This window comes from Hemiscyllium ocellatum, chromosome 35 (genome assembly GCF_020745735.1).
Source record: "Hemiscyllium ocellatum isolate sHemOce1 chromosome 35, sHemOce1.pat.X.cur, whole genome shotgun sequence".
Lineage (NCBI taxonomy): Eukaryota > Metazoa > Chordata > Chondrichthyes > Orectolobiformes > Hemiscylliidae > Hemiscyllium > Hemiscyllium ocellatum.
In genome coordinates, this window is record NC_083435.1 from 8,092,927 (window position 1) to 8,113,142 (window position 20,216).

The following is a 20,216-nucleotide window of genomic DNA, read 5'->3' on the forward strand; positions in this document are numbered from 1 at the left end:
TTTTGACGATTTGTGTTTGAAGGTTTATGGGCAGTGATACATTTAGACATAGAGTCAAACAGCACGGAAACAGACCCTTCGGTCCAGCCAGTCCATGCCGACCACAATCACAAGCTAAACTAGTCCCACCTCCCAGTGCTTGGCCCTTATCTCTCCAAACATTTCCCTTATTCATGTACTTATCCAAATAACTTTTAAACACTGCAACTTACCTGCATCCACCACTTCCTCTGGAAGTTCATTCAAGAATGAGCAACTTTGTATGTAAAAAAGTTGCCCCTCATGTCCTTTTTAAATCAATTGTGGTCACTAAAAAGAAATTCGTGGAAGTCACATGTTTTAAGCTAAATACTTGAACTTATTTGCTGGAAATCACAGACCTGGGTTTATGGCTGGCAGGGGATCTGCTTTGTTTAGATGTTGCTTGGAGTTCAGTTGGAATACAGACCATCTGCTGGCTTTCTGAAAAAATCTATTTGCAAGGTCTAGTGTGACAAGGAAAAAGCTAATCAGTATTTCTCCTGAAAAGTCTTTGTATCCTCAATGATTCCTGAACAAACTATATCTTCAAAGATCCCACTAATAACTGCTGGTGTTTCCTGACAGCTGTCAACACATGTCAGAATGTAAACTGAAAATTATCTGGAACATTTCTTGCCTTATCCTTATTTCTGTAAACAAATGACAATTATTGGAAATGATTCTTTGTTTCAAAAGGAATCTCTTCAGAACAAGTTTACTTTTCTTTGATGGGTATGTGTGTGCATGCATGTTTCGGGGGGTTATTTAAAAGCGTAAATATTTATACTTTTCTCTTTCAAACTGCGTGTTAATCAGCTTTACATTTTTACTAAATTAGTCCTGATTTCAGAATAAAACAACAATGGTGTTGTTTACTAATGAAACATGGTTGTCAAATATTTTTATTCTAGATCTAATACAGATAGAGAACAAAACTGGTGCATAACCCTATCTACATACAAATTTGAACAATACACGAAGCATCTGTCTCATGCTGCAACTGCACACTGAATCTACAAGTGATTTTCTCCACTGACAGGATGCTCCCATCAAGCAACTTAGTTCAAGGGCAACTAGGGATCAGTAACGAGACTTGCCAGTGCCACCCAATGCCAAAAATACGTTTTTTAAAACTCATAATGTTTTTCTATCATCTTCTTTATTAAAGTTTACATTATTTTCTTTCTTTCTGATGTAAATTTGACTGGTCAATAATTCCCTGGACATGTTCTGTCCCACTTCTTTATTAAAGAGATTAATTCAAGTATATCAATTAGCCTCAGGCACTTCCTGTTTTTTAATATTATTTAATATTATTTACAACTTATTTAATATTAAATACATGTCACAATGTCTCTCCCTGAATTTATTTGAAGTTTGGTGATAAAAGACTTGATCCTCTTTGATTATTTTACTGAACCCATTTTCTATTTAAAATGTGCTTGTTTCAACGTTTATGTCAGCATTCTACCTCTCTGGAAAGTACCAAATAGTTATGCAATGCTTCAGCCACCTCTCTTTCAAAGTGGTTTCTAAGTACATTATTATGAAGATATGTGATCCAATTGTTACTTTTTAGAAGGTTGTGTGGATCCATGCAAATAAATCTTGAACTTTTAAACAAAGAACACTTTGCGTCAGAAAAGGCACTGACTACAACATCAACAATGTTGCATCTACAAGCTACAGGATACTCAAATGGAATCATACCGTCTGGAGAACTTTTTAGAGAGGGTCCTCATAGTCCATTTTGTATGAGATAAGAGATTACATATTTAATGTTGGTGAGAGGGAATTTGCCCTGCTTGAAATGCAACAGTCTATTGTTTTTTCCTTCAACGAGTACGGGAGATGAAAACCCATTGAAAGCCATCCTTACCACTTAGGGGAAGTTCCTGAAAAGGATTTTTTTGGAAGCTAACTGACTGTAAGAAACAAGTGGGATTCAGCCACTACAACTTTTCCAGGAAGTCACATCAGTTTTTTTTCTACAGGATTGCTTTGGAATTAGAATGCCTTTCACAGCAATCCATAATTGAATTGCATAGTTCTTCTTTGCATTCTTACTTTCTATTGTGAGCTTAACTATTCCTTAACCAAAGTGCTTTAAATTTAACACTTAGTAGAGTTTTCATTGGCCACTGGAAACAAAAGTCCAGGAGCCTAATTCTGACAACAAATGATGGAGAAATTGAAAGTGAAAACAGAAGAGGAAGAAGAAAAATTGATTGGGTGGATAACTTTGCCATGTGGACTGAGAGAGGATTGTGGAAATCCAGAGAAGCTGCAATGCAATGGCAATGACCTGTCTAAGCAACGTTGAAAATGAATGAACTTTATCATTACCTGTGCTAATGTCCTGTCAAAGTATTAACAGTCCTAATGCCATCATGACTGCCCTATTTTTTATTGATGTGTCTGCAAAATATTTTACTGTTATATTTTATGCTTCTTGATAATTGAATTTCACAGTTTCTCTTTGCTTTTGTAATTGTTTCTTGGAGTTATCTCCTAACCTCTGGTACCTATTTAATTAATGTCTATGCTCTGCCAACTACATATCATTCCCTTATGTCTTTCCTCAACCATATGCTTTTCCTTTGTTCTTTGTTACTGACAGAATTTATTTTAGCTGTACCTTCATCTGAGAGGGCAGATGGCGCCTTCAAGAGAACAGCACTCCCACTGTACTGCATTAGGAGCATCAGCTTCTATTGTAGCTCGTGACTTTCATGAATGAGACTTACACTCCCAGCCTTCCAACACAAAGACAAGACTTCTTCAGTGCAGCCACTCCTGACCCTATGGTACATGGACTAAACCACCATTAACAAAGAGAACAGGAAAGTGCGATTGTGCTTTGTTTCTGATTTAAGAGTTGGAATTATCTTTCTGCCTTCTACGTCTCTGGGATTTATCTATTCCCATCCTGCTGTTTAATATTATCTTCATCAATCTTTTTAAACGAAAATCAATCTCACTTGCTGGACTCACCATGAATCTCCTGTCCAAGCCTCAACCAGCATGCGTTCAACTAATTCATTTGTGGTTTCATTAATGGAGATATAACTGAGTGAGGTTAAACTGGAGAGCCTTTTCCTCTCCTTCTCCACCGTACTCCTTTGGGAGTTAAAACTGATGCCTTGCTCTCCAACCCAAACCCATCAATACACAGAACAACAACAAAAGGTCGGTTGATCCTTCTGCTCACTAGAACGGTAACCGTTAAATATGTATGAAATACCACCTCCGTTCCTGTGTTCACATGCCTGTGATTCATCCCACAGTGAGAGCTGTGCTGGTGGTTACCAATCAGTGAGAAATATGAACCTGTTAAAGTTGAGTCTGATTCGATGCAGGTTTGTGTTATATGTACGTATGGTGTCAGAACAAAGTAAGAAATAATTTAAATCAGAATATTATTGGAAAAAGAACATTTAATGCAGTCAAGGGAAATAAGGAAAGTGCATTATTTGTAGGAAGTGATGGTGAAAGAAAATGAGACACAGAAATTAAAATAATAAAACAAGGGAGACAACAAGGAACACAGGTTTGTTGTGAGTTAAGGCCCTAAATTTCCCTGGGGCTTGTCCACATTTTATATTGAAAACGTAGCAAAAACCGAAAATTCTTTTCCCAAAATATAGCAGAGATGGTGGTGGTAGGGTGGAGGGACATGGACGAATCTAACACTGGCAGATGTTTGTGGTGTGGGACTATATGGAGCAAGGACAGGTACATGAGAGCTGCCATAATCTAACTGAATGGGAGAAAAGCTTAGAGAGGCTGAACGGCTCTTTCTGATCCTGTGTTTTAGGTTTTCTCAAACTCTGGCTCAAAGGAGCCTCAGTAAGTTATTTCAGCTTAACATTATAGCAATAGAAAAACCTTCCAAAGTTTGTTTATTTGTAGGATGTGACCACTGAACTGAGAGACTTGAAGGACCATTTCAAGGGATAATTGAGACTGAAATTCATTGCAGCAGGTCTGGAGAGTCATAGAGATATACAGCATGGAAAAAGACCCTTCGGTCCAACTTGTCCATGCCGACCAGATAGCCTAACATAATCTAGTCCCATTTGCCAGCACTTGGCCCATATCCCTCTAAACCCTTCCTATACATGTACCATCCATCGGCCTTTTCAATTTTGCAATTGTACCAGCCTACACCACTTCTTCTGGCGGCTCATTCCACACACGCACTACCCTCTGCATGAAAAAGTTGCCCCTTAGATCCCTTTTAAATTTTTCCCCTCTCACTCTAAACCTATGCCCTCTAGTTCTGGACTCCCCCACCCCAGGGAAAAGGCCTTGTCATTTTACCCTATCCATGTGATCCTCATGATTTACAACCCTCTATAAAGGCCGCCCCTCAGCCTCTGACGCTCCACACATGTAAGCTGGATTAAATAAGGAGAATAGTTTTCTGAACCGAAGGGAGAGTATTGAACCTGATTATGGCAATCGATGGAAGATTGACAGCCAGCATTACTAACACCAGCTGACAGTTCCACACTTTGCCAATCGATTTGAAATTCCATTGGCTGTCATGGTGGGATTTGAACTCTTGTATTCAGAGCACTGGCCTGGCCTTCAAGACGCTAGTGTAGTGATGTTACCATACAACACAGGCTCCCCCTGTATCCTGCAGGCAGTTGAGTAACTTTAATATGTTTCATTCATTGTGTTGGTATGACCAGCACTTAGTGCCCATCAACATCTTTTTGATGGTGGCAAGCTGCCTCTTTAGCCCACGGCACAGCAGTTTGAGTACACTTCTGCAGCTTTAAAGACCATTGTTAAGGCTAATTATTGTGACCACCACATTGCTCTAGATCTGGAATCACACTCATGATAAAGCTGACAGATTTTCCTAAGGACATCAGTAAACAAGGTGGGCTTTTATAATAATCTGGTATTTTGATAAACATGATTCCTGAGTCTAGCATCTTACTTAATATTTTAGTTAATGGAGTGAATTTAGATTCTCTGCCTGCTATAGTGGAATTTGAACTGAAGCTCCCAAACCATTACCTCATGCCTCTTGACCCCTCTACTGCCATCAGCTTTATTACCGAAATACCCGTGTTTATTTCAGCTTTGCACTATTAGCTACATATTTTTTAAAACAATAATATCTCAGTTCTCCAGCTGTTTAATGACACACAGAGAGTTGCATCATTTTAAATGGGAACATTGCAAGATGAGTGAAACAGGTTGGCAGGATCATTATCTCCTTCAAGTGCATGAATCACAGAAGGTTAAGGAGCAGGAGTAGCAAATGATTAGGAAGGCTAATAGCACGTTCTTGTTTATTATGAGAGGAACTGAATGCAGGAGTAGGAAGATTATCCTTCAGTTACACAGGGCATTGGTGAGATCACTTCTGAAGTACTTTATTTTGCTCACTCATGGGATCCCGGGATAAGATCAGCATGATCAGCAAGGTTAGATCACATGGAATCCAGGGAGATCTAGCGATTTGGATACAAGGTCAGAGACAAAGCAATGGAACATTGTTTTTCATGATGGAGGCCTGTGACCAGCAGTGTGCCACATCGATCAGTGCAGAATCCACTGCTTTGTCATTTATATAAATTGTTTTGATGTGTATATAGGAGGCATGGTTAGTAAGTTTGCAGATGACACCACAATTGGTTGTATAGTAGTCAGTGAAGAAGGTTATCTCAGAGTATGATAGGCTCTTGATCAGATCGGCTGAGGAGTGGCAGATAGAGTTTAATTTAGATAAATGCATTTTGGTAATGCAAATCAGGGCAGGATGTATACACTTAATGGTAAGAAGGTCCTAGGGAATACAGTATTGCCAAACAGAAAGACCTTGGGGTGCAAGTTCATAGTTCCTTGAAGGTGGAGTCACAGGTAGATAGGATAGTGAAGAAGGCATTTGATGCATTTGCGTTCATTGGTCAGTGCATTGAGTATAGGAGTTGACAGATCATCTGCGGCTGCACAGACACATTGGTTAGGCCACATTTGGTGTTCAACTCTGGTCTCCCTGCTAGAGGAAAGATGTTGTTAAACTTGAAAGTGTACAGAAAAGAGGCAGCGAGTGGTGATTACTAGAAAATATTCAGCCTGGAGTCCAGTTACTAGTGGTGTGCCACAAGGATCTCTTTTGGGACCACTGCTGCTTGTCATTTTTATAAATGACTTAGACATAGGCATTGGATGGATTAGTAAGTCTGTCAATGATACTAAAGTCAGTGGAGTAGTGGACAGTGTGCAAGAATGTTGCAGGTTGTGGGGGACTTAGATAAACTGCAGAATTGGGGTGAGAGGTGGCAAATGGAGTTCAATTAAGATAAAAGTGAGGTGATCACTTTGGGAAGAATAACCCCGAAAGGCAGAGTACTGGGTCAATGGAAAGATTCTTGGTAGTGTGGATGTGCAGAGGGATTTTGGAGTCCACGTTCATAGATCCCTGAAAGTTGCCACCCAGGTTGATTGTGCTGTTAAAACGGCATGCTGTGTGTTAGGTTTTATTGGTAGAGGGATTGAGTTCCGGAGCCATTATGTCATGTCATACAAAACACTAGTGTGGCCGCACTTGGAATATTGTGTACAGTTCTGGTTGCCCCATTACAGGAAGGATGTGGAAGCATTGGAAAAGGTGCAGAGGAGATTTACCAGGATGTTGCCTGGTCTGGAGGGAAGGTCTTATGAGGAAAGGCTGAGAGACTTGGATCTGTTCTCATTGGAAAGAAGAAGGCTAAGAGGGGATTTCATAGAGACATACAAGATGATCAGAGGATTAGATAGGGTAGACAGTGAAAGTCTTCTTCCTAGAATGATGATGTCAGCTTGTACAAGGGGGCATAACTACAAATTGAGGAATGATAGATTTAAGACGGATGTCAGAGGCAGGTTCTTTATGCAGAGAGTGGTAAGGGAGTGGAATGCCCTACCTGCCAATGCAGTTAACTCAACTACATTAGGGAGATTTAAACAATCCTTAGATAAGCACATGGATGATGATGAGAAAGTGTGGTGAGATGGGCTTAGATTAGTTCACAGGTCAGCGCAACATTGAGGATCAAAGGGCCTGTTTTGCATTGTTCTATGTTCTATTCCCCTAACCACCCAGGCTCCAGTGGAAATGGTCTCAGCCTAGCCAGCCTCTCCTTATAACTCGACCCTTCCATTCCTGACAACATCTTATAAATCTTTTCTGAAACCTCTCCAGCTTGATAATATCATCCCATAACAGGGCGACCAGACTGGACACAGTATTACAGTAGAGGCCTCACCAATGTTCTGTACAAACTCAACATGACATCCCAATTCCAATACTCAAAGGAGTGAGTGATGAAGGCAACTGTGCTAAATGCCTTCTAAACTACCTTATCTATTAGTGACACAAACTTTAAACAATTATATACCCTGTGTTCTACAACACCATCCAAGGCCCTAATTTTACTTGTATAAGTCCTGCCCTTTTTTTTATTTTATCAAAATGCGATACCTCACATTCATCCAAATTAAATTTCATCTGCACACTTCAGCCCATTGACCCAATTAATCAAGGCCTCTTTGTAATCTTAGATAACGCTATGCACAGTCCTCAAATTAAAGTTGGTGAAATTATACAAAATCACTTCCCACTTGTAGCCAATCAGCCTACTGGTTCAAAAGACACTCAATCGCTTCCTACTGTCATTTTTGGAGTAACATTATAAATTCATCATTTGTGAGATTGCAACATGAAACGCACTGGCAATTCAGCTATCTTCCTCAGTGAAACGTAGAAAATAGGAGCAGGAGGAGGCCATTCGGCCCTTCGAGCCTGCTCCACCATTCAATATGATCATGGCTGGTCATTCTGCTCAGTACCCTGTTCATGCTCTCCTGATCTACCATTTGATCCTATTTATAGTTATAACTATAGTTATCTCCTTCTTGAGAACAACAGAGAATTTCACCACTGTCTGGGTGAAGAAATTTCTCCTCATCTCACTCCCAAATATCCTACTCTACATCTTTGGATTGTATCCCCAAAATAGTTTAATCATTACATTTCCCTGTTGAACACATAGTTCTTGCTCCAGTTTATGCATCTTTTAAATACTGATTTTATCCCAAACTGAGTCTTTCAACATTTTCTCTCAGATCAGATCCTGTCCAATTGCTGCTGCTTCCCTCAGGTCAGCCTCTACACAGAGAAATTAATTAATGTTTACCACCAAGAGTTACCATTTCTCAGTCTAAGATTGCCAATTCGTACTTGCAAAGGCACAATAACCTCATGCTGTCCACTGATGGGAAGGCAAGCAGCAAGACAAAACCATCTAAATAGTGGCGAAACAATCGGGGAAATTGGAAGTTCTAGAACAAGAATTAGTTCTAGAATTGGATGCACTCCACTCCATGCTCTAGAATCTGATGCACGCAGATGGTTGAATTCAGGAGACATGTTTATAAAATGCAGTACAGAAATCAATGTTCTTGAATCAAGCACAAAGTAACCACAGGATTCGACAATTCTTTAGCCATTTGGATATATTTCCATTAGTAATGAGGTGATAAACTGCTGCTGTGTATCCAGTGTCTGCCATAAAAATTCTCCAATTGTTATCTGCATTGACTTCAGTAGAAATTTTTAAAAAAGATGATTTTGATAATGAACAGTTCCCACATGATGCCAGGTTTATGGCCCAGCGCGGAACTGAAAACCCAACCATAATATTTCACAGCTTGCTATAATGTGCAACGGTAACTAAAAGATCCAGCAGACACAGGAATCATAGATTTCTACGTACAAGCACACTCTGGAATCATGATTCCCAAAGTCTTCACAAAACCTCCGAAGTTTACATTGTGGAAGGAAAGCATTTGGCTCATAGTGTCTGTGCTAGTTCTTTGTTATGATATAAATCTGACTTCCCTCTTGTCTCCTCATAGCACTGTGTCTTCTGCTGATCACATGCAACAGCAAGTTGTAGCATTCAGCACTCATAAATATAAACAACACAACCAGTTTCACCACAAAACACACAAATCCAAATTTTGCATATTCATATATCAGGATTCTAGGAAATTCTACACAATTACTCTTCACAAGAGATGCATAATCATCACAGGTTGCCACACAGTAATCCCAATAGTGTTTACTTAATGTGAGGTTCAGCATTCTTCAAATTAAAAAAGAACAGAACTCTCTCAAGACTTCTCAAGAACATAGGGCCAAGGTTGATGATAAGCTGAACTTGGACTAGTTCCTTTCTAATATTGAACAGTTAGGCTTTTAAGATCTCCAAAGCTTCTGTGCTTTGAATTCATTTACCACATAATAAATTCCATTGCTACACCAAAAGCATGGTGCTATCATGCAGATCACAGTTGGTTTAATGGACTATGGTAATATTCCTCAGCAAAACAGAGGCGCCATAGTTCATTCCATTGTTCACAATTCTGACAAAGTGCCTCAAGATCTATATGCATCAGTTTCAAATGCAGCGAGAACGCAACACCTCAAAAAGGTCTGGTTGGTTAAAACTGTGAGAAGGTAATGCACACCACAAGCTCAGTGCAGATATAGTGGGGTCAAGGTTCACCTTAGACGATAATGGAAAACGAGATGCTTCGCAATAATGATTATGTCTAATGCAGTAAAATGTCCCAAAGTACTTCACAGGAGGTATCAGGGAATAAATATTCATATCAAGCAGCAGAATAAGAGATTAGGACAGATGCCCAAACCTTAGGAGTAGTGATTGATTTTCAGCAGTGTCTTAAAGGTGGAAATAGAGATACAAAGAGAGAGAATTTGAAGTAGGGCAGTTCAGAGCTTAGTGTCGAAGAGTGTGGCACTGGGAAAGCACAGCCAGTCAGGCAGCATCTGAGGAGCAGGAGAATCGACGTTTCAGGCATAAGCCCTTCATCAGGAATGTCTCCTGATGAAGGGTTTATGCCTGAAACATCGAGTCCCTACACCTCAAATGCTGCCTAACCTGCACCACACTCTTGGATTCTGATCTCCAGTATCTGCAGTCCTCACACTCTCAGAGTTTAGTGTCCAAGCATCTGAAGATACAGTTACAATAAAGTCAAAGAAAGTTGAAGATGCTCAAGGGGGTGATTTGGAAGAATTTCTAAAGGTTAGCGAGTTGGAGGAGGATCAATATACAAGGGAGGTCCAACTTCTGACTCACTGGGAGCAGAGTGCACAATGTTCCCATCTGAAAATAAAGCAGGAACAGCTGAGTTAACCGTGGCCAGACTCAGTCTCCTTTTTTTTGGACAGGAAAAGGGTAAGAGAGAGAATCAAAAGACAACACATTGTACGGCCAGGGGAGAGAAGGTGGTTGTGAGTTCTCAGTGAGTTACCAGGCAGAATACAGAAGGAAGGAGAGCCTCTGGTTGAAGCACACATTCTGTGGCAATCTGAAAGCTCCAGAAGATTTGTCCTGCTGAGCACGGGAAAAGAATTTATCAGAATGGACCTTACCTCTCATAATTCATCAATTCTCTGAAGGCAGAGGATGGGATTTGGTGAAGCTGGGAATATGGGAACTGTTTCCGTAAGGACCGCAATTCTATAATGGATTGCATATGTACAGTTTGAGATTACAGACCATGTTAAGGCACTAACAAAGATGAATTTTTAATATATTTTAGAATATTGCTAGCTATAGGGTAATATTTAGACAATGTTGTTTTAAGCCTTTTGTTACAGTCAAAGTCTTAAAACATGGAATCTTAACATGCAATTCTCTTAGGTCAATCACCATTTTTTTAAAAAAGCTGTCAGTTTCCATAAACTGGAATGAAATTCTCTACAAAATGCAGCTGCATTGTCTCTGATATAATGCGCTAAAGATGGCAAGTTTTTTAAGAATAATCCCACTCCCCCAGACGAGCACAAAGCACCTGAGAAGACTCAGAGAGGATGCCTCTTTGTGAAACTACCCATTTGGAGCTGTGGGTCCCTAAAGATTGATAGGCTCCAGTACAGGATAATATGTACCATTGGTGGTGTCCCTGGCCACAGTTAACAGCAGTGACTTCTACACAGTATGGAGGTCAGAACAGAAGTGAGACGGGGGGGGGGGGGGGGGGTATCCACAATAAATCGATTGCCTTCGTGACTTAGTTTCCTGTTTTGAACTTAGTTGCCCCTGAGGTCCCTTTTAAATCATAGCCCTTTCACCCTAAACCCGCTGGGTGACTTAAGTTAAAATTATTCTGGCTTGTTTAATCCATTACATCATCCAGCACCCCACTGATAACGTAAACACATAGAAAATAGGAGCAGAGGGCATTCAGCCCTCCAAGCCTGCTCTATCATCCATTATGATGGGCAGCACAGTGGCTCAGTGGTTAGCACTGCTGCCTCACAGCACCAGGGACCCTGGTTCAATTCCACTCAGATGACTGAGTGGAGTTTGCACATTCTCCGTGTGTCTGCACCAGGTTTCCTTCAAGTGCTCTAGTTTCTTCCCACACTCCAAAGACATGCAGGTTAGGTGGACTGGCCGTGGCAAATGTAAGGTGATAGGGTAGTGGGATACTGTTCAGAGGGATGGGCTGAATGGCCTGCTCCCACATTGCAAGGATTCTATCCGATCATGGCCAATCGTTCAGTCAACAGCTTCTCTCTTTAGCCCCAAAAGCTTTTTCCAAGCTCTTCATGAAATCATAGAGTTTTTGCCGATGGCTGCTTTCCGTGGGAGCGAATCCACACGCTCTTCCTTGTCTGGGCGAAGACATTTCTCCTCATCTTACTTGTAAATGATTTACCTTGTATCCTTGCACTTGGACTTTCCTGCCAGTGGGGACATCCTTCCTCCACCTACCCTGCCTAGTCCTGTTACAACATGTCTATTGGACATTCCCACCCGCGGTGTGTACAAAACGGGTACCCCGCCCCCCCAGCTGCATGTTGTGCGTCCCGAGACTATCAGCAGTGGCTGCAGGACACGTCGGTTTTGAACAACTGATAACTTTCCTAGGAGAAAGTGAGGACTGCAGGTGCTGGAGATTCAGAGCTGAAAAATGCGTTGCTGGAAAAGCGCAGCAGGTCAGGCAGCATCCAAGGAACAGGAGCATCGAGAAGGGCTTATGCTGCCTGACCTGCTGCGCTTTTCCAGCAACACGTTTTTAAGCTCTGCTAACTTTCCTAGATTGTCAGAAGAGGTTGCTGGAACTGAGCACTGCAGGAACTGCGGTTCGGAGAACACCAACAACAAAAGCAGATTGCAAACGCTCACTCCTTTTTCAGCGACCCCGTGAAAATAGGGCAGGCGAGGAGAGATAAATCTGAGCAGGAAGCAGATAGCGGGCTTCAGCCTGTTTCAGCAGGCTGGCCCCCTTTTGAGTGACGTTCCCTGTGCACCAACAACACACTGTTCAGGTCGCCCTTATCACAAAGTTTATTAGCCCCTTAATTTAACTGTCACAGCCTCCGTGAAGAGAAAAGAAAGGTTTATTTTTCCTCCATCTTTCTCCCCCTCAGCCTCGAGATCAGCGCCTCTCCCTCGCCAGCAAATCACAGAGGCGAGCAATCTCAGAGCTCGCCGCTGTTAATTACAGTGTTCAAACATGCAAAATATAGACTGGGGACATCATGTCACACTGCAAAATAAAAATCAAACCGCAGTATTCACAACTCACCGGCAGTCAAAGAAAGTGCTTTTCTTTTAAAAAAAGAGCTTGCTATTTAACAAAATTGAAATTATAATTGTTTGTGTACAAAAACGGAGACAGTAGCTAATAATGTCACAGACCATCTCAGACCCACATGAAGGGATAACAGAACCGGAGATAATTATAGAATGCGGTAACTTTTCTGTTTCTGCGCGGAATATAATTGGGCCCTGTTGGTTTCCTCTTCACTTGTGAGGAACCCATGCATCAGGGGATCCACAATTAGTCACATTCCTGCTGAAGTGTTAGTCAGCGACCTTACAATGAAGTGTCATTTTGAATGTTCCCGCCTTCACCCCCTCATTTGCATCACCCCCCACCCCCACCCCCAGCACAAGCAACACCCGCCCTCCTCAGCAAAAACAAAAAGACAAGCTGCGAGTGGTCCTGAGGACAAAAAAAAGAGAGTTCCTGCACAGTAGCCGAGGATCATTGCGCCATCAGTCTTATTGCTATTCCTGGGTGTTGCAATCGGTTCTAAAAATGAGCCGGATTGGTACAGCTGGGGTCTGAGGCAAACTTTACCCCCATTAACACCCCCCTCCTCTACCTCGCTCACGTCCCCACCTCCCCAATCCCCAGAAGTGTCGATCTGGTTTCAATATCGCCTCAAGCATGCAGCTCATTCCAATATCTGCTTGAAACACTAGAACAGGGAAAAAGGCTGCTGCAGTTTCAAAACATTCCCATCCCCTGGAAACAAAAAACAACAACAATAATAACAATCATCAGGGCCGGGTGTCTCAGAAGATCGCTGTCAAAGATGTGCAATTGTCACACGGCACCACAAACGTTTCATATAACACCTCCCCCAGTCCCCCCCGCTTCACAATACCTTGTTTTTCTGTCGACATTTTATTGCGGGTGAATACCAAGCAGCGCTTCAAACAAGAGGTGACCCAGATGTTGTCTGATTCGTCGGAGAATTAAAAAACGACACATAAAACTGCCGCTTTCTGTAAAATCAGCTGTGCCGGGTCTCAGAACAGAAGGGAATTATAATAACAGTGATGGTGATGAAAGGGGGCGGGAGCAATCGCTCTTAAAGCCACACCGTCTCTTCACTCAGTTAGCCATCCCCTGCAATCTCCTTGGTCTGAGAGAGAGAGAGATACTGTATACTGAAGGGTTAAGAACGGCCAGTCGGCAGCAATCTTGGACAGCCGAATACATTTTACATCTACACATAATAATTGAGAAGATTTAGTCAGGATTCAGAAGTGACATTTTTCATTTAATCGCTTTCCCCAGAGTTACCCTTAAATTATAACCACACTACGGAGAGAATCAAAACATTGTCTTTAAAAAAACCCGAAAGAACTACAGATGCTGGAACACCGCAAACATAAACAGATTGCTGGAAAAACTTAGGAGGTCTGGCAACATCTGTGGAGAGAAAGCAGAGTTAATGTTTCAGGTTCGATGACCCTTATTCAGAACTGATGGGAGCTAGGAAGAAGTATCTTTTATGCAAAGGATTAGGTGGGGGTGGGGGGCGGGGTGAGCGAGGTATGGGTTAAGGAGTAAAAGATAGGTGTGGGTAGAGCCGGAAGACAGAGATCAGTTGGACAGACAAAGGGGAAGATAATGATCAGTCTGAGAGAATGATTAGCTGTTAATGGAGACTGTTAGTGGCTAACAGTGGGATGTGTGCAATAGGACACTGTGTGATAGCAAGGGCCTGGTGTGTGGGGCTGAGGGGGAAGCATGGGGAAGGTGCTCCAGGATTAAAATTGTTGGGCTCCACATTGAGTCCAGAAGGTTGTGGAATTCCAAAGCGGTAAATGAAGTGCTGTACCTCCAGTTTGCTCTGAGCATCACTGGAGCACTGCAGCCAGCCTGAGGTAGAGATTTTGGCCAGGGAACAGGGTGGTCCGCTGAACTGGTGGGCAACTGGCAGCTCAGGGCAGAACGTAGATATTCTGTGAAGCCATCACCCAGTCTACGTTTCATGTTATGAGTGTAGAGGAGACCACATTGTGAGCAGCGAATGCAGTAGATGAGATTGTGGGAAGTACGGTGTAGAGCATAGAACATTACAGCGCAGGACAGGCCCTTCAGTCCTCAATGTTGCGATGACCTGAGAAACCAATCCAAAGCCCATCTATCCTACATTATTCCATTTTCGTCCATATGTCTACCGAATGACTATTTTAATGCCCTTAAATTTGGTGAGTCTATTACTGTTGCAAGCAGTGTGTTCCACACCCCTACTACTCTCTGAGGAAAGAAACTACCTCTTACATCTGTTCTGAATCTCTCACTCCTCAGTTTAAAGCTCTGTCACCAGGAATTAGCCATCACCATCCAGGGAAAGAGGCTCTCCCTGTCCACCCTATCTAACCCTCTGATTATCTTATATGTCTCAATTAAGTCACCTCTCAGCTTTCTTCTCTCTAACAAAAATAGCTTCAAGTCCCTTGGTCTTTCCTCATAAGATCTTCCTTCCATATCAGGCAACATCATGGAAAGTCTCCTCTGAACTTTTCCAAAGCTTCCACATTCTCCCCATAATGCAGTGACCAGAACTGTATGCAGTTCTCCAAGTGCAGCCGGACCAGAGTTTTGTACAGCTACAGCATGACCTCATGGTTCTGAAACTCAATTCCACTACCAATAAAAGTTAACACACCGTACACCTTCTTAAAAACCCTATCAACCTGGGTGACATCTTTCAGGGATCTATATACATGGAGACTGAGATCTCTCTGCTCATCTTACCATTAGTCGAGTACTCTGCATTCCTGTTACTCCTTCCAAAGTGAATCACTTCACACTCTTCTGCATTAAACTCCATTTGCCACCTCTCAGCCCAGCTCTGCAGCTTATCTATGTCCCTCTGTAACCTATAGCACTGTTCACAAATCCACATTGGTGTCATCCACAAATTTACTAATCCATCCTTCTACACCCTCATCCAGTCATTGACGTGCTGCTTCTCCTGGAATTTATGTTTGGGCCCTTAGGTACTGAGGACAGAGGAAGTAAACAGACAAGTGTTACATATTTTATGGTTGCAGGGGAAGGTGCTGTGGGAGAGAGGGCATTGGGAGTGAAGAACGAGTGGACCAGGTTATCCCAGAGAGAATCGTCCCTGTGGAAAGCAGACAAGGGAGGGGAGGGGAATATGAGTCTGGTGGCGGCATGCCATGGTGAGTGGCAGAAATGGAAGCTAATGATCCTCTGGATGTGGTTGCTGGTGGGATAGTAGATAAGGACAAGAGGGGCCCTATTGCTGGTGTGGGTGGGGAGAGAGACAGTGAGGGATGAACTGTGGGAGATGTTGGAGAAAGTGAGGACTGCAGAGACTGGAGATCAGAGTTGAGAGTGTGGTGCTGGGAAAGCACAGTAGGTCAGGCAGCATCAAGGAGCAGGAGAATCAACGTTTCAGGCAAAAGCCCTTCATCAGGATCATTCATCCTGGAGATGAGTTGGACCCGGTTGAAGGCCCTGTCAATAATGATGCTGGGAATCCTCGGTTGAGGAAGAAGGTGGACACTTCAGAGGCTCCCTTGTCAAAGTTGGCCTCATTGTAAGAGATGTGACCGAGGCAGAGGAATTGGGAGAATGGAATAGGGTCTTTACAGGAAGCAGAGTGTGACAATATATAGTCAGGGTAACTGTGGGAGTTGGTGGGTTTGTGGTGAGTATTGGTGACCAACCTCTCCCCAAAAATGGAAACAGATGTTTGGAAAAAATTAAAATAAAGATCAGAGTACACAAGGAAGAAACAATGTGAGCCTCATAAATTGTGACGGACTCTGAGCAACTTGGTGGGAGGAGATCTGCCTCCCATTTATTAAACTCGATGTTTAATCTCAGTGAGGTAACAGATCTCCATTGTCTGGGCCACATTGATGGACAATGGTGTCAGGGCCTTTGCTGTCTCCAGTATCCAGAAGGTTCATCAGGCTGTACTGCTTTATGCCTTCAGCCATTTCTTGACGTCATGTTGAATCGAAGTGGCTGGATTGGGATCTGTAATGCTGGGGACCACTGGAGGAGGCTGAGATGAATCATCCACTCAGTTATTCTGGCTGAAGATTGCTGTGAATGCACTGATGTGTTGGGCTCATTCATCATTAAAGATTGGGATATTTGTGGAGCGTCCTTCTCCAGTGAGTTGTTTAATTGTCCACCACCTTTCGTGACTGGATGTGGCAGGATAGCAGAGCTCAGATCTTGAGTTGCTAGATCGGTTTGAAATCTGAGCCATTTAGTACAGTAATTATGCCACACAACACGATGGAGGCTAGTGTCAATGTGAAGGTGGGACTTTATCTCCACAAGGACTGTGTGGTGATCGTTCTTACCAACACTGTCATGGACAGATGCACCTGCAGCTGGCAGATTGGTAAGGAGGAGGTCAAGTATGTTTTTCTCTTATTGGTTCCCTCACCACCTGCCACAGAGCCACTGTAGCAGCTGTGTCCTTTAGGACCCATCCATCTCCATCTGTAATGCTGCTGCTGAGTCACTGTTGGTGGTGAATATTGAAATCTCCTACCCAGACTGCATTCTTGCCACCCTCGGTGTTTTCTCCAAGTGTTAATTAACATGGAGGAGTTCAGCTGAAGTGCGGTGGGTGTGGGAAGTGGTGATCGGCAGGTGGTCTCCTTGCTCATATTTGGTCTGAGTCTGGGAGACTATGTTGGGATCCAATCATTGTTGAGGATTCCCAGAGCCCCCCCCTGCATCCCTCTGTGCTGCTGAGTCTGTAGAGGATGGGTCTTTGTCTGTCAGGCAGGATTCAATTAAGGTGACTACTCAAGTAGGTGAGAACTGTTTGACTTGTCTATGAGATAATTGTCTCCATTTTGACCGTGGCTCCAGATGTTGGGAAGGAGGGATTTGTGGGATCATTGAAGTTGTGTTCATTATGGTCATTTCTGCTGCTTCAGCCAATGGTGTGGTGGTTTGTCCAGCTTCATTCCTATCTTTAGATTTCGCAATGGTTTGATGCAACTGATTGGCTTGCTGGGTGACTTCAGAAGGCCCTTAAGGGTCAGCCACATTGTTTTTGAATCTGGAGTCACATGTGGACTAGACCATGTCAGGATGGCAGATTTCCTTCCTTAAAGAACATTAGTGAGCCTGTTAACCTCAACTGACCATGATTAAATGGTAATTAGTCAGCTTGTGTGGCAGAAACCAAACTGAGTGTCAGTGAGCAGGTTATTGCTGAGTAAGTGCTGCTGGATAGCACTGTCAATGAGCCCTTCCATGAGGTCAAGTAGAGATACAGGCCATTCAGCCCATTTCAGATCATAATCATTATTTTGTTGGCAATTCTTGGTGATGCATCTATCTTTCCCATTCACGTCTCCTCTAGTCACCTCTTGTTTCTTTACTGAACCCAGTATTATCACAGAATCACAGCATGACCACAGTGCAGAAAGAGGCCATTCAGCCCAGTGTGCCTGCACCTGTTCTATCACCTGGTGCCAATCTCCTGTCTTACCCTATATCTCTGCACATCATTACTATCCACATAGTCATCCAATTCCCTCTGGAATCACTCAATTGAACTTCCTTCTACCACGTTTCCAGACAGTGTGTACCAAGTAGTGCCTATTCAAGTGCATTGAGACCTGGACAATATCCTGGGTTAGTCAACAAGTGTCAAGTATCATTTGTGTCACACAAATGTCAGGCAATGATTATCTCCAATAATACACAATCTAACCAGTATAACTTGACATTCAGTTGTGTTACCATAATTGAAAACCCCACTTACAACATCCTTGGGGCTACCATTGACCAGAAACTCAACTGGACACACCACATAAACACAGTGGCTACAAGAACAGGTCAGAGACGAGGAATACTGTAGCAAGTAACTTACCTCCTGACTCCCCAAAGCCTGTCCACCATCTACAAGGGGCAAGTCATGAGTGTGATAGAATACTCCCTCCTTACCTGATGTTTTCAGCCCCCAACTAGACACAAGAGGTTTAACACTATCCAGGACCAAGCACTCACTTGAAACTACGTCCACAAGCATCCATTCCCTCAGTAGCTGCAGTGTGTACTATCCACAAGATGAACTGCAGAAGTTTACCAAAGATCCTCAGACAGCACCTTCCACACCCATGACCTCTCCCATTTAAAAGGATAAAGGCAGCAGGTACATGGGAATACATCACATTCAAGGTCCCGTGAAGCCACTCACAAACTGGAATTGGAAATATATCGCCATTCCTTCACTGTCACTGGGTCAACATCCTAGAATTCCATCCTGAAGGAAATTCTGGGTCATCCTACAGCAGGTAATCCAGATACAACGCGTAATCCTCCATCAGGTCGACCACCTACAATCAGACGCCCCTCCCCCAAAGATATATCTCCCTCTCCACCCTGATCCGCAGAGACAACTCACTCCATGGCTCCCTTGTTAGGTGTGCACCACACCCCCACCAACACCCCCACCTCCACCCCCTCCACCTTCCCTTGCTATTGCAAGAGGTGTGAAACCTGTGCTCATGCCTTCCTCACTCACCTCCATCCAAGACCCCAAGAATCTTTTCACATTTGTCAGAGATTTTCCTGCACATCCACCCACACCATCTACTGTGTCGGTTGTTCTCAATGTGGTCTCCTCTACATCAGGGAGACAGAGCCCGTGCAACATTGCAGAGGACATCCCTGGGACACACACACCAAACAACCCCACCGCCTTGTTACCTACCACTTCAACTCCCTCTCCCACTCCACCGAGGACATGCAAGTCCTGGGCCTCCGTCATCACCAAATCCAAGCCACCTGGCGCCTGGAAGAAGAACGCCTCATCTTCTGCCTTGGGATCCTCCAACCACACAGCATCAATGTCGATTTCACTAGTTTCCAAATCTCCCCTCCCTCCCCCACCCCATCCCAGATTCAACCCTCCAACTCGGCACCGACCTCCTGACCTGTCCATCTTCCTTCCCACCTATCCACTCCCCTCTCCCCACCATCTATCACAATCACCCCCCACCTGCATCTACCCATCACCTTCCGAGTTACCTTCCCCGCACATCCATCCCCCACCCTCCTATTTATCTCTCAGCTCCCTTCTACCCTTCCATCAACATTCCTGATGAAGGGCTTATGCCTGACACATCGTCTCTCCTGCTCCTCGGATGCTGCCTGACTTGCTGTGCTTTTCCAGCGCCACACTTTTCGATCCTGATTCTCCAGTAGTCCTCTCTTTCTCCGAACCTACAGCAGGGGGACTGCAGCGGTCCATGAAGACAGCTTCCCACCACCTTCTCAAAGGGCAAGTCAGGATGGGCAATAAATATATTAAGAAGATCCTGGCTACTTGCTGTGTGAAGAAGTTTTTTTCTCATGTCACCTTTACTTCGTTTACACATCGCTGTAGGTGTATGTCCTCTCATTGTTGTTTTCCTTTTATAAGTGGGAACAGCTGCACCCTGTCGACATTGTCTAGCCCAGTCATGACTTTGAAAATCTCGAGCAGACTTCCTCTCAGCCTTTCTCTCTACAGACAGGATATGCCCAACTTCTTCAGTCCTACCTTTCCCCAT

At 43.3% G+C, this 20,216-nt stretch overlaps 1 protein-coding gene across 1 annotated transcript in view; it reads right to left on the minus strand.

Annotated features, from left to right (window-relative positions):
- Positions 1–13,647, minus strand: part of prrt1 (proline-rich transmembrane protein 1) — a 73,664-nt gene extending 60,017 nt beyond the window's left edge. The window contains exon 1 of the mRNA XM_060850879.1: positions 13,523–13,647. Within this exon, the coding sequence (XP_060706862.1) occupies positions 13,523–13,541 (19 nt within the window). The 5' untranslated portion in view covers positions 13,542–13,647. The remainder of the gene's footprint in view (positions 1–13,522) is intronic.
- Between the last annotated feature and the right edge of the window lie 6,569 nt (positions 13,648–20,216).